At 36.7% G+C, this 25409-nt stretch overlaps 1 protein-coding gene and 1 long non-coding RNA gene across 2 annotated transcripts; both read right to left on the bottom strand.

The window, feature by feature from the left end:
- Window positions 1-2379: 2379 nt before the first annotated feature.
- Window positions 2380-18715, bottom strand: LOC113471385 (the record flags this gene model as incomplete). The annotated part of the gene is made up of 2 exons (XM_026830509.1): window positions 18221-18715; window positions 2380-2561 (listed from the first exon to the last, which is right to left on the bottom strand). Coding segments are annotated over exons 1-2 (669 nt in total), but the record flags the coding sequence as incomplete, so codon positions are not given.
- A 3779-nt stretch (window positions 18716-22494) lies between these two features.
- On the bottom strand, window positions 22495-23608 carry LOC113471384. The gene is made up of 2 exons (XR_003394107.1): window positions 23414-23608; window positions 22495-23168 (listed from the first exon to the last, which is right to left on the bottom strand). It is a non-coding gene; the product is annotated as an uncharacterized LOC113471384 (long non-coding RNA).
- Between the last annotated feature and the right edge of the window lie 1801 nt (window positions 23609-25409).

Below are 25409 nucleotides of genomic sequence, written 5' to 3'. Positions count from 1 at the left end.
AAAGTAACACATCGAGTCATGACTTCCTAGATATGAGGAGATTCATTTGGTAAGTGCGTAGGATTATCAAATTTATACTTAATCAAGAAGGAGACGTTTGGGTGTTTTAAAAGGAAGCTTTTACTCTGAGTTGGATGTAAGACGTAAGAACTGGCTAAACCTTTTAAGTTCGTGTTCAATACACGAGTATTTAGAATTTAAAAGGAACTTTGTGGTATAAGACGTTCGGGTGTTTTAAAAGGAAGCTTTTACTCTGAGTTGGATGTAAGACGTAAGAACTGGCTGACTAGCTAAACCTTTGAAGTTTGTGTTCAATACACGAGTATTTAGAATTTAAAAGGAACTTTGTGGTATGACGTTTCGCATAATCAGCAATAGTTGTACTAAGTAGTAAAATGTAATTAAAAATAGCATACGAAATAAATACTCGTACAGGTAAGCCTAGATAAAAACTACAAAGGCTCTGTTTTCAGTTAACCAAAAAAAACAAGAGCTCCTTTTGAAAAGACCAAAAGAATTCTATGTATACTAGAGTTAACAGTTGGGACTAGACTGCATAGAGACTTCTTAAACCACTCTTCCACTATAGAGCTTGTAATTAAAAATAGCATACGAAATAAATACTCGTACAGGTAAGCCTAGATAAAAACTACAAAGGCTCTGTTTTCAGTTAACCAAAAAAACCAAGAGCTCCTTTTGAAAAGACCAAAATAATTCTATGTATACTAGAGTTAACAGTTGGGACTAGACTGCATAGAGACTTCTTAAACCACTCTTCCACTCTAGAGCTTCATGTTTAATCACTAGAAGTGTATAAATAGGATACACCAAGTCTGCAAAACCAGAGGAAGACACCGAAACGAGTGAAGTAGGTAAAGAATACACCACACTGAAGCTGTATCTAATACAAACACAGATTGCGGTTAACCTTTGTGACCTATGATGTAATGATAGATCACGGGTAATGTACGGAATAAACGGTATGTCTTGGTGAAATATCAGCACTGCTTGACTCTTGACTCTCGAGTCAAAGACTCAGGACAAAGTCACTAGACCCAGGCTATTGGACTGATGGGCCAAGGACCCAAGGTTTATCTTCTGGAAAAATTGTTTTGGGGATACTTTCTTTCAACAATCGGTTACTTTCGGTCCTTGAATCTGTTTTTCCACCTGAACTACGTATTTACATCCGTTTAAGATTGCAAGAACTCCAAAGTTACAATCCCGTCATTTTTTGAACCCAAGACTTCCGCAATGTAAGGCAAGTGTGATGATCACTCGACCATGGAAAGGTCCAGATAAATGTCGGTGTCGTAATGTGTGAAACGGATAATTAGTAAACCTAATTATTTATCCTAGAACTACATATTACACTTTGATCAAATTCATGAATTGTGATGGAAGTTACGCTTAGGACTTATCTTGCCATCGGAAATGATTTAATAGGGCAAGTAAAGTGTAAAGTGTAAGGAGATGCTACTGTTATCAATTTACTTGGGCCCTCGGCCGTCAGCAGTGTTGGAAAGGGGTCTCCAGGGATGTGGGTAAACCTAATTATTTATCCTAGAACTACATATTACACTTTGATCAAATTCATGAATTGTGATGGAAGTTACGCTTAGGACTTATCTTGTCATCGGAAATGATTTAATAGGGCAAGTAAAGTGTAAGGAGATGCTACTGTTATCAATTTACTTGGGCCCTCGGCCGTCAGGAGTGTTGGAAAGGGGTCTTCAGGGATGTGGAATAGGTCCCAATATCCTCAAAAATCTCAAGATAGCAAAGTACTTTATGATATTTGTACTACAAACATATTATTATGGATTGAATCAGGTTAGAGTGGTTAGAGCATTCCAAATAACTACATTCCTACCACCAAATCAAGAAGCCACAGCTAGGATACTCTATGATAGTTGAAAATTACCAAAATACTTGAAGATGCCTTGAGATATCCCAAGATTATTTGAAGCTACCAAAAGATATCTTGACCTAATAACTTCTGATACAAAAGTGTCTTTATGTCTACCCTTAATAACCTGGAGTTATCTCCCGTCTAAGGCTCCTTTTCAACACTACTGTAACCTACCAAAAAGCGGTCTCTTCTTGAATCCTTGTGTGCCGTGTCCATTTTAGTTTAGGAATATTGCACTGATCCTACTGTGGAGCGCACATCAACACTCAACACTAAAATATAATCTTACATAGAAAACGCAGGTACTCGTTTCCCCACAATTTCCATCTCTGAAGTATAAATAACACTTCCAAATTCTTGGCCAGCACCTGAGAGCTATGTCTACCTGATGAGTTCCAATAAGAACGAAACGCGTCTTAGGCTACTCCCAGGTGTTGGCTAAATTGGTGACCCCGACAAAAACTTACATTGGGCGTGAAGATGGGATGCAACTGAATGAACAACTTGGCGACGAAGAATTTGGCTTCAAACGGCGGCACAATCTGATTGGTCCTCGTGTTCTGAAGTTCGTCGCACAGAGTATGAGATCCGAGCCAGAAATCATTGCCGAAGAAAAACTGGGAAGAATAACGGCCACTTGAGTCGACCACTGAAAAGGAAGGGAACGAATAATTAATTGGGTTGGAAGGAAGAAGTGGTTGGGTGAAAGAGCTTCTCCAGGAGTACAAGACCAATATGTTTTGCTATCTTTAATACAATAGTAAAACTGTGTGCATTAAAGAAAGGCTCATTTTTGGTACTAAAAACTGGGAAGAATAACGGCCACTTGAGTCGACCACTGAAAAGGAAGGGAACGAATAATTAATTGGGTTGGAAGGAAGAAGTGGTTCGGTGAAAGAGGTTCTCCAGGAGAACCCTGCCACTATGAAAGCCAGAGAAAAAATAGTCACTCACTATCAGGTAGACCTGACAGGCGGATCTGATCAGGTGTACCTGTCAGTCCTACCTGATAGTGAGTGGTCTTATAAATATTTGGATAATGTTTGCTACAGCAAAACTTTTAAAGAGTTTGAACTTTAAAGAAGGTCAATTTGGTTGTAGTAGAACCTTTCAATAGGCACAGTCACTCCTCAAATAGGTATAATTATTATTTTAAGAAAATAAACACTGGACAGGAGATAGAGCCTGTTAATTCATGGTCAAATAGCCCTAATCAAACCTTCGAATAGATATCTCATGGATAACAACTGACTCCATACTATTTATAATAATACCAACCTGACCTTTTCTATTATTTACATTTGCAACACACTTGTGTTGTAATGTCATGTATATTTGCGGTTTTCCGCAAGCTTACATGAAATTTAAAACCACTTGACATTATTTAAGTCATCATCTTCAGGCAAGAAGATTTTGGGACCAAGTTATTACGCTGTTACAATCTGTTACATACAGTTTGGAATTAGCCAGCATCTTTCGAAGTTTAGTATCAAAGTGGGTTTGTATCCCGGAGTTCCGGGGTTCAATTCCTGACAGAGTCGATACTTTTCAGACTCATAAGGAAATTGTGTGGATACTTACTTCTGAAGTTTAATTATGTCAATATGTAGCTCAAAGTGGGTTTGTATCCCGGAGTTCCGGGGTTCAATTCCTGACAGAGTCGATACTTTTCAGACTCATAAGGAAATTGTGTGGATACCTACTTACTTCTGAAGTTTAATTATGTAAATATGTAGATATCTATTAAATTTTTTACATATTTCCCTGGTTAATACAGCCTACTATTTAAGTATTAAGTATAGCGAAGAAGAACAAGAAAGAAAAAACCTGGTAGGTAAAATTTCTGGTGAAAACTTTCCTTATTGAAAGATAAGGAAAATGATAAACACCGACTGTGGTGGTGCAGTGATAAAACCAGACACTTACTATAATTTGGTGGTTCGCTTTGCAAGTCTGGAGGGAACATCAGTTAGGGATCGGAAAATGTTGTGTCACCCTCTGTGACACATACGAAAGCCTAGATGAGTGCATATTTTGGTAGGTTTGTGCATTTTCATGCATAATTGAGCAATTTTTGGTGCATATAAGCATATTGTATGTATATTTAGGCAACTTTTCGTCCATATAATCAGCTCCCTACTTATTGTGATACTTCCAAACTCTGCGAAGAAGCTCTTCTTTTCACCGCAAATCCACAAACAAAATTCACGCTTTAGATTAGATTTTAGATTTAGCTCAAATCAAAGAAAGGTAAATTTCATCAAAATAAAAACATCGTAAACCAAATTGTGAAATAAACTGGTGATGGGTAACATCGTCAAATTTCAACCCTATATCAGCCCACCACACAAATCTGACATGGTACCATTGTGAAACTATGTTGCATAAACTCATTAAATTTGAGAGATAAATCACTTTAGCAACCGCTATACCACTAAAATAATGAAGACTTGTTATTCGATACATGGCTTGAAATTGATAGATCATATTGACAGTTTCTATTTTGACTATTCATCAAATCGACCTAGATGATAGCTGACATGAAATGGTGCTTGATTCGCTGGATTCAAACTTGATGAACGACTAAAATGGCACACTATGAAACTTTATTTATATAATGATTATGTCCTTTGTAATTCTTGAGATCTTTTCTGTTTGCTCTTTCCCTCCAGGTCACTCTCGAAAAGTTGGTGATTTGGCACATCCACTAAATTTATTAATTCTTCTCGCTCTCTCTCCTCTCTTTCTCCCTCTATATCTATCTCTCTCTTCCTCCTTCAACCTGTATTAGAAAATTTGGTATTTTGGAACATGCACTGAAAAATAACGTCAAAGCCTCAACAACATCGTTGTTATTCGATACATGGCTTGAAATTGATAGATCATATTGACAGTTTCTATTTTGAGGTACCTATTCATCAAATCGACCTAGAAGATAGCTGACATGAAATGGTGCTTGATTCGCTGGATTCAAACTTTACGTACTGAAGGGGCACACTATGAAACTTAAAGCATCTAAAGATAATGATTATGTCCTTTGTAATTGTGGAGAACTTTAATGCTGTTTCCTCTTTTCCTTCAGCTCACTCTTGAAAAGTTGGTAATTTTGGCACATCCACTAAAATTTATTAACTCTTCTCGCTCTCTCTCCCTCTATCTCTCTCTCTTCCTCCTTCAACCTGTATTAGAAAATTTGGTATTTTGGCACATGCACTGAAAAATAACGTCAAAGCCTCGACAACATCGATATACGAGTAATATTACAGAAACTTGGTGAGAAGTTCATCGAAGAACAAATGGATTAAATGGACAGTAACTTTGACTGAATATATGCTAAGTGAGAACACAGAACAATAATATGTTGTGTTATTAAATAATATTTTCACGTAATTAATTCGAGTAAGGAAGCACTCATGATTTTGTTTTCATAATTACAACACTCTTTTCAACTCGTAATATGCTAAGTGAGAACACAGAACAATAATATGTTGTGTTATTAAATAATATTTTCACGTAATTAATTCGAGTAAGGAAGCACTCACGATTTTGTTTTCATAATTACAACACTCTTTTCAACTCATAATTATCAGATAACAAAGAGGGACTATCTACTTAATCTACTGATAAAAATAAAACATATAATCTCTAAAGTCTACGTAAGTCTAGACTGAGAGGAAACCATGTAATTAAGTCAACAAAATATTGTATAACTCTTTAACAACTTCCAAAACACGATAAACAGAAGTTTGGAGCTAATTAATCCATGGTGGGTTCCAGTCAAGCACCTCTGTGGTGGTAAGAGCTAGTGACACAATTATGGCTAACCTTGACTGCCATGACAATGCTAGAAACCCCCCAAGAGAAGACTATCTCTCATCTCAGAGGTCTAAGAGGTCTCGTGTGAAGAAAATGTTGATAGAACTGAAGAAGTAAAAAACACCATCACACCTCATTGAATAAACACAAGTACCGGGTGATTAGAAAGTTGAATGCAGATCGAGAATTCAGGCAGGTGTATTAGAACACTTGTTCATGTTCGTCCTGGAGCTATGGACAAAGATCAAATGCTTGGCCCGAAGTTCTGCAGTCCAATGTTGCAAGCCACTTTGAGCTTCTACGGAACAGCAAATGATAGAAAAACGTCCAGAAATGGATGGGTGATTAGAAAGTTGAATGCAGATCGAGAATTCAGGCAGGTGTATTAGAACACTTGTTCATGTTCGTCCTGGAGCTATGGACAAAGGTCAAATGCTTGGCCCGAAGTTCTGCAGTCCAATGTTGCAAGCCACTATGAGCTTCTACGGAAAAGCAAATGATAGAAAAACGTCCAGAAATGGACAAACATAACAAGAAAAGCTAACATGATACTGTTAAGCTGATAATCATTTTGCTATAAAGGAAGAAAAAATAGCGTTAGTGGATGTGCCAAATACTCTAATCATTCTAATGTTACCTTTTTAAAATGCAATTACGGTAATAATATTCTAATAAAACAATAATTAAAACTCACTATGGTGGGACCAGGAGACTATCTGGCAACATAGGATACAATATCATGTTGGATTAGACTATTAGAGAGTCCTTAGTTCATCTTTAGGCACTCCCAAATTACAATTATTAGTGTCTGGTATTCTCTTTCTCAGAGTACCATCTAAAGTTTAGTGGATAGATTATAGCATTCGGCTTGCTGACCTAGATAAATGTACAGCCTATCAATCCACCTATCAGTCATTCTGTCACATTGGGCGTTAATCAAAGCTAAATCTCGAGAGAAAAGGAAGATTCCTGGTAGAAAATATCTAGGACCGGACTTGGGATAGCATTCGGCTTGCTGACCTAGATAAATGTACAGCCTATCAATCCACCTATCAGTCATTCTGTCACATTGGGCGTTAATCAAAGCTGAATCCTGAGGCAAAAGGAAGATTCCTGGTAGAAAATATCTAGGACCGGACTTGGAAATACCTTTTGCAGAATGCAGGTATGCATCAGCAAATTTTGAATTGCCAATATTTATCGAAATTGGATAACTCCCTCAGAATTTAGAGCGAAACAGACAAAGGAACTAAATAAGCAAACAAACAGACAGAAAAACTGATACATCAGATTTAGCTGATTTAGCACATCCTTAGTTTGCTCTCAGAATCAAACATATCACGTTCAAACTGACCGTTCATAACGTCAAGTCAAGACTTAAAACTTCATTCAATAAAATTGTACCTATACTCTAGGAGGAAATACATCAGATTTAGCTGATTTAGCACATCTTTAGTTTGCTCTCAGAATCAAACATATCACGTTCAAACTGACCGTTCATATTATCGATATTATTAAACATCCTATACTTGATCATATGTTTGATCATATACAAGCGGTCTCGCGATTAGACCTACTTTACTTTAATCTACCTCAAAGCTATACTGAAATGACGCGACTCCTAGCTTCAAGCTTCGAGTACCATTCTGATTCCTTATATAATCCCTCTTCTCAGGTACAGGTCTAACCATTCTTCTCATGTCTGACTGTCTGAATCAGTGTTACTTGGTCTCCGAACAAATTCTTCTGCAAGAGCTTGCTGTTGTTCTAGACTGGGGTTTACAATCTCAAGTTAGAGTCCCTATTAAAATTTAATTTGGATAATTATTGGCCTTACGTTATATTTTGGTGGTTGGCAAAATGTATGGGTTGGCGCGCTGGCTTACCGTTGACTAACAGTTCCCCAGCCATGTAATCTTTTCCCAATGCGATGCGATGGGTCAACCATTTGCCCAACGATGAGGCAACCCTATGATTTCCCAACCATCGATGTTGTTAGGGATGTTACCCTAGAATGCTCGGAGACTACGTTCGAGCAGGCTTCAAACGTTCTCAGAGGTAATAGCCATAGTTATGAGAATATTGTAGAACTGAGGGTTAGAGACTGACGTTTGAAAATAGATTTTCTGGATAAAAAGAAAAGAAGTTATTAAGCTCTTGATTTGTTTCTTTGTATAAGAAAGGTACTAACGATTGTCGTAGTGCCCATAAGTGTGTGGTTTACCCTAGGACACGATTTGGCCTGATGCACTGCTAATGCCGATGCCATGAGCCCACATTTTTGTACTTGGACTGATATTTTACGCATTTTTCAAAGTTGTTAGGTATGACTCCATTCTTCAGATGAAGCAATGTAAAAGAGTTTTTACGAATATGACTCACTCAATTCTTCAAATTGCTCTGAAACATTGGGAGATATTTCACTGCTGGAATTACCGATACCCATATCGTTAAACATACCTACTTGTTATACCTTGTATAGTCGTACATTAATTCAAGTAGGTAAGCACCCTCTTAAATTGATGGATATCTACTGTGCTAAGTAAGTAGATACTTTTTTAAAACTTTTAACCAGATACCTAAGTTATATTCAAAAGCTGCAAACCTTATCAAAAGCATACAAGCAAGGCTAAAGTTATGCTGTTATTTCTCTCACAAGCACTTATTTCTTTCTGTTTATTCCATTTTATTTTTTCATTTCATCAATTATGCCTTTTAATCCTATTTTTTGAACACAAGGTATGGTTATTCCTCTGTGTACGTGAAGAAATAGTCAAAACATCTTCCCATCATTTTGCTCGAAAACACAATTGACATTCACCACAAACGAGTACGGAAATCTCGAAAACCACGTGCAAAGCACTACATTCGGCAATATGTTTACAAAGTTCGAATCTTCGTAGAACAATACGTATTGTTTGCTCCAAACTATTGTATCCGGTATATCCTTATGAATCTCATCAAGAACAACGTATGAATATGTATTCTAACCATCCCAAGAGTTATTTTCTTCTCCTTCAACTTGACTATGCTTAGAGGTGTGTAGGCTCACCTTCTGTGCGATCACTTCCTCAGAGATTCCGGGTCTTCTGAGGAATGAATTGAAAATTCACATGATCTCTTCGCAAGTGCGTTTGTGGTTGGGCGTATGAATATGTATTCTAACCATCCCAAGAGTTATTTTCTTCTCCTTCAACTTGACTATGCTTAGAGGTGTGTAGGCTCACCTTCTGCGATCACTTCCTCAGAGATTCCGGGTCTTCTAAGGAATGAATTGAAAATTCACATGATCTCTTCGCAAGTGCGTTTGTGGTGGGGTGGAAGAGCTACTTGGAGAGAATCCTGCCACTAAAAATGAAAGCCATAAAAAGAAAATGACCGAGGAAAGTGCCAAGGAGAGGAAAGATGGAGTGAAGCCTTTCAACCTTTCATGCTGTCAGTATTTGCTGATAAAGGAACTGATTGATTTTAACCACACTGCCTACCTTTGCATTGCTATCTGCTTGCCAAAAAAAGGCAAAAAAGTTCAGAAAAAGCAGTAGCAAGGGCCAAGGAGCACGGATACAAAGGAAGATGATGATTATGACGAAAACATAGAAATACTTCCTTAACAATTTCATTGACAATATGAAGATACCTAATAGCCACTCTCTTATTCCTTTGATCCTCTTGTTTCTTCAGTTCTTCTTCCTGAAGCTAGAAGTTCAAACTAGTCACTGTAATGGACTTCAGGTAATCCAGACAATTGTAATTTACTTAACGAGGTGCTTGTAAACCACCAAGTCACCATTTATTATACTGCTCATCAGTTCTTCAAAGTTCTACAAAAGAAGCTGTGAAAGCTAATTATTTCGAAGGATCCTAATGAAGGCAGTGCTATTGTGCCATTATTGTTGTAAAGTAACAAAATGAATCCGCTCAGGTGTTTGATTAATTTCTGCAAATTGTCCGGATTCTATATTATTGTTGTAAAGTAACAAAATGAATCCGCTCAGGTGTTTGATTAATTTCTGCAAATTGTCCGGATTCTATTTTTGGAATCACTTTGTGTGCTCTAGCTTTTGTAAGTTGTGTTGGAGATTGATGATTTTTACTTTCAAAGTGTCATTTCGAAATCAAAATAAAAAATACTCACACTAAATTTTAAGTAATTTTCTTCGAAAGTATCTTTTCAGAGGTCTTAAATTTCAGATCAATTTTTTGAGCTACGTTCGTGTATGGTGGTGCTATCTGCCAAGTAATTCTTCAGGTACGACGAGATCTATCTCCTCTCTTAACAAACACTACAAAACCACAAACAGTTTTATCGATTCGCTTTCCTCAGTTAGAATTCCATTAATATCACTCGGCGCGGCGGCATTCGCTAATTATTCAGAATCCACGACAATGAAAAAGCTCCTTTTTGTGTTTAACCTAACACTATAATAACACTGGTCACTGCTCATTTGTGACAGCTCCTTTTTGTAGCAATTTTTCTCTTTCGTGGCTTCTGAACCGGTATCCGCACATTCTTGCGTAATTTTCTTCCTGTCACATTTCCTTGGGTTTACGCACTAGACTTGTCTAAATGAGTATTGAGTACTTGTGTGCGAGCACAGTGGTCAGTTATAGCACGCTTCACTCTGAGAACATTTCTCAATCAAGTCCACGACTTTCACTGACGGTAGATCACAACGTTTGTCTGGTCGCGTAGCCACCAAACCACCATTGGAAATGTCGGTGGATTAGGTATGTTTAGTTTTATGTCAATACAGAGTCAGAATTTAGCCATTCGTCTTATTCATGGCATCGTTTAACGAAGAATTTGACGTAAATTTTACAAAAAAAAAGTTCCAAAATACATAGGATCCTAAGAAGCCAATATTATTGAAACTGCTTGTAAGAAAGGACTTTTCGAGTCCTATGCAAAAGATACTTCAAAATATCTGATGTTACCAAATATTATCTTGGAAATTATTAGGCTTTCCCTTTCCCTATTGTAAATTTTCTTTATTGTTTCTATTACGTACATCTTTCTGTTGAGTTTGCAACAATTTTTCCAGTAGGAAATGTATGAAAAACAGTAGGAAATGTAAAGTCAGTGAAAGTCGTGAAAAACAAAACAAAAACACTCGAAATTTCAAGTTAAACTCTTTTGTTACACACATGTCAGTATGACAGTATGTCTAGGTTTGAAATTTTGAATGTACCTTATCGTTTCAAATTTCAGTAGAGGCCTAATAGATAGTAAGCTCTCTCAAGCAGTTACCCGGTATGGTCATGTGCTTATTTATTATTAGGTTATATCACTTAGACGAACGGAGAGCGGACGTTATAGCATTATACACATTTTTTAAAGAAATATTTATGTAACATATTTGTTGGTGTATAGGTAGGTTGGTATCTTGACTGGTCATAATAAACACCTCTTTGGTTCCAAGTTGTTTTGGATCTGGTCTAGTCTTTGGACTGCTCTTTGATGATTCCGAAATTCAGTCTGTGTAGTCTGTTCATTCATGTTTGACTATTAAGACCCGGGTCTATGGGTTCATGTAAAGTCTGATCATGCTTGGAGGCTGTTCTCAGAGGTCAACAAAGATGTTAACATAAATCTATAGACCCGGAGGTCAATTGAACATTAGAGTGTTTTGTTATATCGTTCGTTCAACATCACTTCCTCTGTTCATTTTTGCTGTGGGTAAAGTTTTATTCTACATATTTATTTACGATCGTCTATGTTTTCATCACATTTTCTTTTTCTACTCTTTTTATGTTGGACTTTATTATGAATTCCTATCACATGAGAATCTGAGTACACAATATTTTAAGATTTGAAGGTCTAGATTTTTTACGATATCTGTGTGAACACTTAGACTGAAGAGTCGCTAGATAGGATAGTGTACATACTATCACTATATTGATATTATCAATGGCACTAGAGCATGGAGTTGTGGTATCGTGACGACTCTTCAGTCTAACAGTTCACGTAGACATGGTATATACAAGCGGTCTCGCGATTAGACCTACTTTACTTTAATCTACCTCAAAGCTATACTGAAATGACGCGACTCCTAGCTTCAAGCTTCGAGTACCATTCTGATTCCTTATATAATCCCTCTTCTCAGGTACAGGTCTAACCATTCTTCTCATGTCTGACTGTCTGAATCAGTGTTACTTGGTCTCCGAACAAATTCTTCTGCAAGAGCTTGCTGTTGTTCTAGACTGGGGTTTACAATCTCAAGTTAGAGTCCCTAACAAAATTTAATTTGGATAATTATTGGCCTTACGTTATATTTTGGTGGTTGGCAAAATGTATGGGTTGCGCTGGCTTACCGTTGACTATCAGTTCCCCAGCCATGTAATCTTTTCCCAACGATGCGATGGGTCAACCATTTGCCCAACGATGAGGCAACCCTATGATTTCCCAACCATCCATGTTGTTAGGGATGTTACCCTAGAGCCTAGAGAATGCTCGGAGACCACGTTCGAGCAGGCTTCAAGCGTTCTCAGAGGTAATAGTCATAGTTATGAGAATATTGTAGAACTGAGGGTTAGAGACGGACGTTTGAAAATAGATTTTCTGGATAAAAAGAAAAGAAGTTATTAAACTCTTGATTTGTTTCTTTGTATAAGAAAGGTACTAACGATTGTCGTAGTGCCCATAACTATGTGGTTTACCCTAGGACACGATTTGGCCTGATGCACTGCTAATGCCGATGTCATGAGCCCAAATTTTTGTACTTGGACTGATATTTTACGCATTAATTACATCTTGGTTCAACACACATAATAATTCATGGAGGTTCCCGTGATAGTGCAAATTATAGCAAAACTGACTCCAACTCTATATCTCATTTTTTTCAAAGTTGTTAGGTATGATTCCAATCTTCAGATGAAGCAATGTAAAAGAGTTTTTACGAATATGACTCACTCAATTCTTTAAATTACTCTGAAACATTGGGAGATATTTCACTGCTGGAATTACCGTTACCTATATCATTAAATCTCTATATCCTGTGTTGATTAACTGTCACATTCGTACACATCGTTAATATACTCGCAGAACAAATTATTTGAATATTCAACCGTACGGATATTTCACTCGTTAAATTGCTATCCAGTCCAGTAAGTAAACTTTCTTATGTAAGGCTCTAAAAATTTAGGTCTTGTCACACTTTAGATACTTTTACGAATAGATACACAGACCCACATCTGACAATCTACAGTATGAATATCTACAGTAATCTACAGTATGAATAAATACTTCTACTAGAATTCAAATTAACCTACACTTGCAGATTAGATGTTTGTACGTACAAAACCAGTGCATATGAATCCGCAAGTGACATATTTATATTAATTTTGCTGTGTAATAAATTGCTCAATGATAAATCAAGTTCAATTTCATCATCTAAAGTGGTTGTGGCGTACTCACCTAATTGTTTTCACTTAATTTCAAATAAAAATCAAGTTTTTATTTAATAATCCTGACCTATCCAATATTGAATTTGGTTTATTCTTTCTTAAGTGTTACTTCGTTTTTCTTTATCGCAGAATCTTTACATATGTTCAGATTTAGCTTCAATTATGGATGTCTACCTAATTCTTCGTTTAATTTGCCGAAGTCTTAGTGTTTTGAAATTGGGCCATTGTGATGTTTTGGTATGATGATTGTGACAATCTAGATTCTCTTGTTGAAACTGATTGGTCACTCTTTAGGGTGTTCAACAATAGGTTGTGCTTGTCATATTGAAGGTTTTCTAAATCAAGATGAATCCGTTCTTCAGGAAAAAGTTGGTTAAAAATCACATAGAAATTTCAATTATGAATCGCATGTTACACAAATATATACGACATTTTTCCCGATATTTTTTTTTTTTTTAATAAATCTCGCACAATCGAAATTAATCCGTCAGAACACAATTAAAATCATTTAAAAACTGAACACTGAACCTGAAGAAGAAAAAAATCTAGTATGGTTATTAAAAGTGATGCAATGTTTGTAGCCCCACTTCTGTGAATGGGACACCCCATTCTTGAAGAAAGTGAAATCAGAGTTAGGAAGGAGTTTGATAATATTAAGTAAGTACTGGTCTTCAATGACTTGGTTCATATCAGACACAAACTTCAAACAATAAGAAAGGTCATCGTGAACTCCGCCATTAAAAAAAAAAAAAAAATCTTTCGGTTTATTATGGACCAGAACATCCCAATGTTACGCTTTAGACATGCTGATGTGTTATTAATTAATTTATTGGAAATCTGGAAGGAAGTGAATATGCATGAATCTTTGGAAATAAGCATTAAATAATAATTTATTTTAACCATTTTATGTAGAAGATAAATAATAACACAGCAGAAGATCTTTTATCTATCGATTTTAACTCACTGAAAACTTGATTTTACTCTCCTCATTGAGATATCTATGAAAGTTTGTGTCTGATATTTGAGGCTTTTGACAACTTTGAGGTATACTGTTTTTATACGTGTACGGATATTTCACTCGTTAAATTGCTATCCAGTCCAGTAAGTAAACTTTCTTATGTAAGGCTCTAAAAATTTAGGTCTTGTCACACTTTAGATACTTTTACGAATAGATACACAGACCCACATCTGACAATCTACAGTATGAATATCTACAGTAATCTACAGTATGAATAAATACTTCTACTAGAATTCAAATTAACCTACACTTGCAGATTAGATGTTTGTACGTACAAAACCAGTGCATATGAATCCGCAAGTGACATATTTATATTAATTTTGCTGTGTAATAAATTGCTCAATGATAAATCAAGTTCAATTTCATCATCTAAAGTGGTTGTGGCGTACTCACCTAATTGTTTTCACTTAATTTCAAATAAAAATCAAGTTTTTATTTAATAATCCTGACCTATCCAATATTGAATTTGGTTTATTCTTTCTTAAGTGTTACTTCGTTTTTCTTTATCGCAGAATCTTTACATATGTTCAGATTTAGCTTCAATTATGGATGTCTACCTAATTTTTCGTTTAATTTGCCGAAGTCAAATTTGAATTTGGGCCATTGTGATATTTTGGTATGATGATTGTGACAATCTAGATTATTCTAGATCATCTTGAAACTAATTGGTCACTCTTAAGGGTGTTTAATCGGTTGTGCTTGTCATATTGAAGGTTTTCTAAATCTAAGACATCAAGATGAATCCGTTCTTCCAGTAACCCATAAATCAGATGTCCATGTGGATTTTCATGCTCATTACCACTCTCACCTTGATTATGTTTGATTTCTTTGTTGATATCAGGCCTAATCACCTCTTACTGTGTAACCTTACAGGGTTCAATACTAAATTACCTTTCTTTTCTCTAGCAAGAACACAGATTCTCCTTCAACGGAAAGAATTTCTCCATCAATTTTTTCATCGTTTCATCTGCGTAATCTTTCTTCCATGTCGGAAACCTTGGCTCAATGTTGTCAAATTCTGGTCAAGGAACATCTAGCTATTTTCTTCAAACAGGTGGATGCTATTTTTTGTATCGAATGTGACCAAGGAGAACCATGTCGATTGAGTTTGACATTTCATTAGTGACATTAACATGGAATTGAATGATAAAGTTGTGTTGTAACGTTAGTACCGGTGCCTTATAGGTAACGGGGCTTTGTCACTTTTTTTTGTATGGGGGAAAACGTGGGGGGAACGTGGGAAAAAATGAGATTGTTTTATTGAGATGTTTTAGTGTAATGCTTGTCCTATGTGATGATATGAACACAGCTTCTTGTGGAGCTGATCCTTAATCGCCACTATACATATGGGTTCCTAGACTTTATTGGAGTACCTACATTTCTTTTCTTTGTCTGGTATCCATTACAATTTCGTTACTATCTGGTTAAAAAATGGTTAAAAGGCTTCACTGAGACTGTTCGCCATTCATCATTTTTTATAACAAAGCGCGTATAATATAGTTTGAATATTATGGTCCCACAAGTGATAATAAAGTTTAGGTCTGAATCGTTAACATGATTGAAAGCCCTACATCTATGACACTCCATAATACGTCAGGCCACAAGGTCACCTCTACTTGACTTTCATTCTCAACATGTGACAACTTTCGCTAAAACTCGCCCTATTATCTTTCGAGACATTTTTCTTTGCTCCTTACTTTTCACCTTAACAACGGCATTATGATGAACGTTTGCTTTTATACTTTTACACGTGGTCTTTTTCGGTACTACTGTGGACTGGTAATCCGAGGACCGAGGGGTTCCAATCTCAGTAGCAACATGATTGAAAGCCCTACATCTATGACACTCCATAATACGTCAGGCCACAAGGTCACCTCTACTTGACTTTCATTCTCAACATGTGACATCTTTCGCTAAAACTCGCCCTATTATCTTTCGAGACATTTTTCTTTGCTCCTTACTTTTCACCTTAACAACAGCATTATGATGAACGTTTGCTTTTATACTTTTACACGTGGTCTTTTTCGGTACTACTGTGGACTGGTAATCCGAGGGGTTCCAGTCTCAGTAGCAATATTGTCTTGTCACGTAAGTTAATTTTGAGGTGATGGTGTACAATTGTATTTTTGTGAAAGTTGTGATTGAATAGATTATGATGTAAACAGATTTAGTGTGAGAAATAGTCATGAACAACGAGAATAATAATAAATAAGAAGATCTCGAAATTCCCCGCAATTAGTGCCCGGATACGAAAACTAACTCAATTAGAAATCAATTGACAATGTTCTTTACTTGAGGAGGAGGAAGAGCAGAAGTAGAGGAAGAAGAGGGAGGAGGAGTAAGAAGAAGAAGAAGAGGGACGAGAAGAAGAAGGAGGAGAAGAAGAAGAAAAAGGAGCAGCAGCAACAGCAGAAGAAGGAGGAGTAGGAGAAGGAGGAGAAGACGAAAAAGGAGCAGAAGATGGAAGAAGAGTTAGGAAGAGGAGGAGGAGGAGGAGAAGAAGAAGATGTTTAACCTATAGCAAATCGTGTTAAGCAAATAAGAATACTTAAATACTTGTTACAAATGTCGTTCTTAGGTATTTCTAATTTTGGGCTAAGCAAAGGAACGTATACTTACCTATTGTTTTACTATTTCTATACTACCATCACCATGTGAATAGCTTTGTCCACTTTTTGTTGTGTGTCTGTCTGTAAACAAAATATCTCGAGAACGGTAAGAGCTAGAGACTTGAAATTTGGTATGTAGATGTCATATGTGACAAGGATGCGACACGAAACTTTTGGTTAAGACCGGTGCTACGGTTGGCGGCATTTTACCGCTTTTTGGCGGTTTTCTGTGTAATTTAACAATATCTCGGGAATGGTATGAGCTAGAGACTTGAAATTTGGTATGTAGTTCACAAATGTGACAAGGATGCAACACAAAACGTTTGGTTGAGATGGTTGCTGCGCTTGGCGGTATTTTGACCGCTTTTGGACAGATTTCGACCGTTTTTTGGCGGTTTTCAGCTATAGCGACAAAACGGTTCGAGATATTGTAAAAGTTGGGGTAAAAGAACACTCAAATAAGCATCATTCAATAGGATAAGGAAAGTCGTGTGATGTTCACACCAGATTTTTTGTTTTTACATTTTAACAGGCAAGGTCTTCATGACCTGATTGAAACATAGAGGAGAAGGATATTGATGAGGAGACACGTGAACAATTGAAGATAGATAGTAATGAGAAAATAGTAAAAGAGTAGTAAACGTAGGAATAGGAAATGATAGTTATAGGAAAATGAAAAGAAAAGATACCAATCAAATTGCAAACAGGTACTCAATTTTGGATGAAAAAAAGGGATCCACTTTGAAAGGGGGGAAAAATAAAATTTGATATTTATTAGTTAAACTTTGATATTTCATATTTAACTAAGGAACTTTTGCAGTCTCATTCTGGTACATTCTATCTTCTTCAATACGAGTAATCTTCGCTATAAAATGCTTCAAGGTTTAGGAAGGACTTACGGAAATGACCGAGAAGAAATTTACTAGTAGAAACTTCAAGATAAAAGCACCAAATGCAATCTTTATAATCGCTCTTATCAAGGAGAATTTAAAATGTGTGATAGAAACGTTTATTTTAATGTTCATGAGCTACGTACCTATGTATTTAGTATTTTAATTGAAATTGTCACTTTCATGTAATTCAAGCCTAATTGCTCTAATAAAACATTTCAGATGTTTACAAAGATACCTACTCTATAAATTCAATCCTGCCAATATCTACGTTTTCCTGGATTGTAGTAGGTACCTAATACGTACGTACCTACCTACCCAGATATACCTATTGTAAATAAGACGAGTACCTATCTCTCCTATAGATTCCTCTCGATACCTACACTAGTACCTCTTACCTACTGATAACGGAATGTTTGTAGGTATATATGATGAAAGTGAAAATACGAGTACCTATCTCTCCTATAGATTCCTCTCGATACCTACACTAGTACCTCTTACCTACTGATAACGGAATGTTTGTAGGTATATATTATGATGAAAGTGAAAACACTTCCAATTAGTCACTTACTTTTCGCTGCCCAGGTGGATCCATTCCTCAGAGCAGCCAAGTAGATATGCATGTCCTGCTGACAGTTGTTGGAAATATTCCAATATCCAGGAAGTTTCTCCGGGTTCCAGAAATGCGGATTGTAAATGTTCAGGAGCCATTCTAAATCCGATCCAGGTTCCTGGTTTGGCCTGAACGAGTCCACTTCCGAATCCGAATATTTATCCGTCAAATCGAACTTCCTTTTCGTCAACTTCTGGATATTGCTATACTTTTCATTCGAAGATTTCACGTCCGCAGGATAATCAATTTCCCGTGATTCAAACTCACTATTCGTAGTTCTCGTTAGATCCTGAGGCTCCGAAGAGTCGGTACTAGTGATTTGATTTTGAGCTACAACTACACTTAAATTATTTACACTTAAAATTAAAATAATTAATTTGAAAATTAAACTAGACCGCCATCTAACGTCGTACATTGTTTTAATTTTAATAAATTTATAAGTCATCTCTAGAAAATAGGATGGAAAAAGTTGGTCCCCCCCCGACAAAATCCTGAATACGGCCCTGGGAATAGGGTCTCCTACTTAGGCACAAGTTAACTTCTATACTTGAATCTTGATCAAGTAAACCTGTGACAAGAAGTAACCTACCTGGTGCTGCAGTGGTCAAGACGTTCGCCTGGTAAACAGGATTGTGTGGGTTCAATCCCTGTCGAGGTATGGACTTTTATCCTCAATATAATTTGAGAATTTGACCAAAATAATAGAAGTACCTACCACAATAATAGAACTGCTGGAGTAAAGGTATTTCGTTTGTGGCCAATTTATACTTTAGGATCTTAAGCACTAATTTTGATCACTGAAGTTTATAGCAACGTTGCTCGTGGTTGGTATCTGGATGGGTGAACATCTGAGTAATTGCCTCCTGTCGGCCTTTTCCGACCCCATCAGGGTATGTGGGGTTATTGTCTTACGGGTATCATGTCACACTGTGACACTGTGACGATGTCACAGACACGATGGGTAGGTTTGACCGTACACCCCCGTCACTAAAAACACCAGCAGCTCCAGAGTGACATTGGATTGGCCCGCGGCGGTCGAATGCACCAGTTCCTCTTAAATGTTGTAGGATTAGTCTAGTTTGTATGACTTGATGAGCGCTGACTATCTGTATCTGGGGCAATGGCCATTATTTCTATCTGGTACAAACCCCGAGGTAAAGCCTCATTCACACAACTTGCATGTGCAACTGGCTACTAATTTGCATGCAAGTGACATACCATCAGCTACTCCCTTCACACTTGCATATTACTTTGAGTCTACATATTTAAGTTAGTGATGTCTATATTTTGATTCTACCTACGTAATATACCTAACGCCCTTGTGCCCCCCATGTTTATATTTTGATTTTTTGATCCATGTGAACGAAAGCAAAATAAAAAAAAAAATAATAATAAAATAATAATAGTGCTTATTTATTGCTCGCATAGGACTGAAAAGTCCCTTTACTCCAGCAGTAGGCTAACTACTATTATTGTGGTCAAATTCTCAAATTATATTGAAAATAAAATTCCATTCCTCGGCTGGGATTGAACTCACGCCCTCCTGTTTACCAGGCGAGCGCCTTGACCACTACACCACCGAGGCAGGTAATAGGTATGTAAAATAAGAAGTTGCCAAAAACATCGCACCATTTACATAACCTTCCCAGGTGATCCTAAAAAAAGAAAAAAAAAATTGTCCACAAGATTTTGCATAGATTACAGTCTCTACACCGGAATTTGGACTATTAACATTCATCCTGTACTGAGATCCATGTGAAATATCAAACCTTATGTAAGTAGCTCGTAACGTGTTAAAGATGTTGAATGTTACATGTTTGTGTGCTCTTATCTTGTTAGGGTCAAGAGATGGTTTTGCCAAATTAGAATAAAACTTGAATTAAAATCTTGCCTTTTTTACAAATGATGTGGGAGCACGGTTAGCCCTCGCTTCCCACGCAGAAGGTCCTGGGTTCGATTCCCACCACCGACAAGTAGAACAAGAAGAAGAAGAAGAAGAAGAAGAAGAAAAACATCAACAAAAACAACAACACTTTTTAAGTTTTACTCCCTCAGAGTCGATTTATTCTGTTCTCAATCTAAACTCGAGCCCATGATGGGTTAAGAAGGAATTCATTGACCACAAGTTGATGGGCGTATATTTCTTATTCCAACATAAAATTTATCACAATCTATACAGAATGAATTTGCGAGGAAACAATATTAATATGATTAATAAAGGAGAAAAAAAACCATACCGATACTATTTTGAATGAATGGTCAGAAAATAAGAACACTACTACATATAGGTATATCAAATAGAGAAAGTTATAAAACCTCTAACATGACCATACAGGGGGGGTCGTGTAAACATGGTTCTATGTGAGAAAAGCAATCTATGGAAAATTCGAAGAGTCAGATCTAAAGTCCCACCCTGTATTCTCTTTAACTCTAATACTTTTTTCTATCAGCTCTCTAAAGCTTTTTTCTCTCTCAATCCTAAACAAATTTCAGTTCACAGAAATACACTTTAAATTCTTGAGGCACATCATACCTAATAAGTTACCTTTTTTCTTCGTCTTCTTCTTCTTCTTCTTCTTCGCCTTTTCCCATGTTCAGATGGGGTCGGCGTTTGTCGTCGGCCTCTCAATCATCTTTTGATCGCTTTGAGGCCAACTGGTTTTGGCTAAACAAACTTTTCCGAGTAGGATTCCCTTCGCACTCAACCTTCGCTATTGATATAGCGTGAAGAAATTTGGACTAGTCTACTCCCTGTTTATAGTCCCCTAGCTAGACGCTGATCTACTCTCTGTTTATAGTCCCTCAGCCAGACAGCCAGTTACCTTTTTTAATTAAAAAAAATAGAGAGAGAGAGAGAGAGAGAGAGAGAGAGAGAGCAACTAACTGCCAAAGAAAATTTGCGAAACAAAATTTGGTTGGACTGTGACAGCGAAAAATTTAGTAAAGAAAAAGAGTTTTGTTTTTTTGTTTTTTTTTTTTTTTTTTTTTTTTTTTTTTTTTTTTTTTTTTTTTAAGAGGTTTGACAGAGGGAACTGTAACTCTAGGGTCTTATCGTCCCGAAATCGGAGAGAGAAGGAAGACAGGATAGGAGAAAGCCAGCCGTTCCGAGAACGAACATTATCCCATCAGGATAAAATCCGCCCCGGGCGGGAATCGAACCCGCGGCCTAGCGCTTACAAGGCAGACGCACTACCAACTAAGCTAACTAGGCTGGCAACAAACATCTAAACCAAATGCAAAAGTGTCGAAACTGTTGAGTTAAAACGTAGAACTTACTATCGTTCGGTGAATAAGCCATGACTTGGAGTTTGTTGTGTACTAGGTATTATTAATAATAATAATAGACTCTTGAGTGGAAGGCAACCACTAGGCGAGGTTAACGCCTTAGGCGTTCTCTACCACCTAACCCTTAGAGCTCTATTATTATGTGGTCAAATTCTCAAATAAATGAGGATAAAATTCCATACCTCGGCTGGGATGGAACCCACGCCCTCCTGATTACCAGGCGAGCGTCTTGACCACTACGCCACCGAGGCACCGAGGCAGCTAAAACCATGTTTGTACTACAGGCTAAAATATGAGTATTCTGAAGATTTGTCCACCGCCTGTAGGTTGGACATCACTGAATTCCTGACTCATGGTCATCCTCAGACAAGTCCATATACACATGTGCGATATCCATATCAATCTGTGTATGTTCTTATCTAGGTATATAATTACCTATGTACATAGATATAGTCTGCTTCTAATAGACCCGGGTTCGATTCCCGGCGGGGTCAAGAAATTTGTATCATGCAAATGATTGATTCCGTGACTGGCTGTTGCGGGGCCCACTCAGCCTCGTGAGGAAAATGAGTAGCTATGACATATAAATGCGCATAGCGACCGGTGCCAGCATGGTAGGTATAAACATTGGATTTTAGGATTATTGAGATATTGGGAAAGTCCTACAATGCTGCAGTGAGCACCAAAGTTTTGACATAATAACACAAAGAAACTGCATTTACATTACATTAGGACCAAGTGATGACTATCACAGGACGATCCATAGCAACATCGGAGCGTGCGATTTTTCACATTATGTTCAGTGATATCGCACGGTATTGTAAAACAAAGGGAAAGCTGTTGGTGAAAGATCGGAATATTGCAGAAAAAAAAAAATTTTTTAAAAAAAAAGGGAAAGGTGTTGGGAAAAAAGCGGAATTTTGCAAAAAAAAAAAAAAAAAAAAAAAAAAAAAAAAACAGTATAGGTATGTTGTCTATTTTTTATAATAGGTAGGTAGGTAGGTATACGCATTAGATTCCTAAATGACAACCTAATGCGGGTTTGAATGTACAAAATATAGCTACATAGGCATGGATATTGGTACCTAACTACCTATAAGTGATACAACCTAGACCTACCTACAACCACATACTTTGCAATTGGAAGGTTAGTCCTCGTAGGAAAATTGTAGGAACTTTACATATTTACCTAAGACATTTGGACACACATATTCAAGGTTCTCATATGAGGGGTTTTCCCCAAGATTTTCCAAGGTCTAAAACAAATAAAAATTACACTATAAGTATTTACATTTTAAAATCTAGGAGGCACTCAAATACAAAACCATCAAAGGTAACTATCTATGGTCCCAAAGTATCATAATGAGTTTACTTAGTATAAATATGTATAATGACTTAATGACATAGATAAATGATAGATATGAAAGCAAATATATCAAAAATAACTCTAACCTCATGAAAGTCATCTAAACAAACTTGAAAACCTTCAAAGTAAAATACCTAGGACTTCAAACTCTTTAAAGTTTAAAAAAGCTAACTTCCAACAATATTCAACTTTCTGAATAAGAACTTCAAGTCCAATTTCAGACCAATTCAGCAAAACTTCATGTTTCCCGTAAAACTTGGCCTTACTTTGCCAGCAAAGAATTGAAATAGGTTTCTTTGGTTGGCACTTCCGTGCATAGTTGATTGTAAGCTTCTGACATAAGTTTGTGAGTTTCTTGAATCACTTGGTCCAAATCATCCATTGTTTTTCCTTTAGTTGGTATCGGCCTTAAAGCTTGCAGAGTGACTTTTCCTGAAAACCATAAGACGTAGCATTTTAGTAGGATTTAATAAATTCAAAGTCGCATCCACGCCACAAACTTGGCCTTACTTTGCCAGCAAAGAATTGAAATAGGTTTCTTTGGTTGGCACTTCCGTGCATAGTTGATTGTAAGCTTCTGACATAAGTTTGTGAGTTTCTTGAATCACTTGGTCCAAATCATCCATCGTTTTGCCTTTGGTTGGTATCGGCCTTAAAGCTTGCAGAGTGACTTTTCCTGGAAACCATAAGACGTAGCATTTTAGTAGGATTTAATAAATTTAAAGTCGCGTCCACGCCACAGTTAACTCATATAAATTGAGTAACATCAAAGGTTTTGGGTGGAATCAAATGAAGTTTATTCTGTGGAAGTCTTTCAAGCGATGTCAAAATCGATCAAGGTCCCTGCTTTATGTCTTTTTTCCAGACTTCAATGTATTTTCCCTCATAAGCTTATTATTCAATTATTCATATTTGTTTAGGTACTCCCTATTATGTCATAAACTTACCAAGTAGGTACTACTTACTACTGTTCTCTAAAGTCGCGTCCACGCCACAGTTAACTCATATAAATTGAGTAACATCAAAGGTTTTGGGTGGAATCAAATGAAGTTTATTCTGTGGAAGTCTTTCAAGCGATGTCAAAATCGATCAAGGTCCCTGCTTTATGTCTTTTTTTCCAGACTTCAATGTATTTTCCCTCATAAGCTTATTATTCATATTTGTTTAGGTACTCCCTATTATGTCATAAACTTACCAAGTAGGTACTACTGTTCTTAAAGTGAGCTGGTAAAAGAACACTCAAATAAGCATCATTCAATAGGATAAGGAAAGTCGTGTGATGTTCACACCAGTAGATAGGATAGTGTACATACTATCACTATATTGATATTATCAATGGCACTAGAGCATGGAGTTGTGGTATCGTGACGACTCTTCAGTATAACAGTTCACATAGACATGGTAAAAAAAATCTAAACCTACAAAATATTGTGTACTCAGATTTTCATGTGATAGGAATTCATAATAAAGTCCAACATAAAAAGAGTAGAAAAAGAAAATGTGATGAAAACATGGACGATCATAAATAAATATGTAGAATAAAACTTTACCCACAACAAAAATGAACAGAGGAAGTGATATTGAACGAACGATATAACAAAACACTCTAATGTTCAATTGACCTCCGGGTCTATAGATTTATGTTAACATGTTTGTTGACCTCTGAGAACAGCCTCCAAGCATGATCAGACTTTACATGAACCCATAGACCCGGGCCGCAATAGTCAAACATGAATGAACAGACTACACAGAGACACAGACTGAATTTTGAAGTCATCAAAGAGCAGTCCAGGAAGAGTCGTCACGATACCACAACTCCATGCTCTAGTGCCATTGATAATATCAATATAGTGATAGTATGTACACTATCCTATCTATGGCTGTTATTTTTACCCTGCGTTATCTTGCTCATGCCAACATTGAGATTTTTGCGATTTCGGAGATACAAACACATGATCAGCAAATTATAGTAATCAACGGGGAAGTACAGGAATGCAATGGCTATCCATTTGGTCTGCTGAGTATTAGCATTGGAAAGGCATGAATCAGAACCTCTGGTCGACTATTGAGGACATTGGGCCATACGTTTATTGAACTTTTACCTATTTGCGGACCTGCATTCGTTTGTTGTTCATTTCGTTTTAAGCCCTAATATTCTCTAGGGCAGATTGCGTTTATTTACCCTTTGTTTGGATCGAAAATCATAGTTAAATAATGAACATGTTTACAGTTTTCTTGGGAAACCAAAACTATTATTCACTATAGTTTCAGTGTCAGACTGGCTGACTCCTTTTCTACACCTTTTTGCTCGCTGCATGTTTCTAAGTTGGACAGTACGATTTCTTAAACTTGTAAGTGAAATTCGGCTATGTACTATTTACCCTTTGTTTGGATCGAAAATCATAGTTAAATAATGAACATGTTTACAGTTTTCTTGGGAAACCAAAACTATTATTCACTATTGTTTCAGTGTCAGACTGGCTGACTCCTTTTCTA

The sequence above is a fragment of the Diaphorina citri genome, unplaced genomic scaffold, assembly GCF_000475195.1.
Source record: "Diaphorina citri unplaced genomic scaffold, Diaci psyllid genome assembly version 1.1 scaffold2368, whole genome shotgun sequence".
NCBI lineage: Eukaryota > Metazoa > Arthropoda > Insecta > Hemiptera > Psyllidae > Diaphorina > Diaphorina citri.
This window is presented reverse-complemented; position numbering and strand designations above follow the sequence as displayed.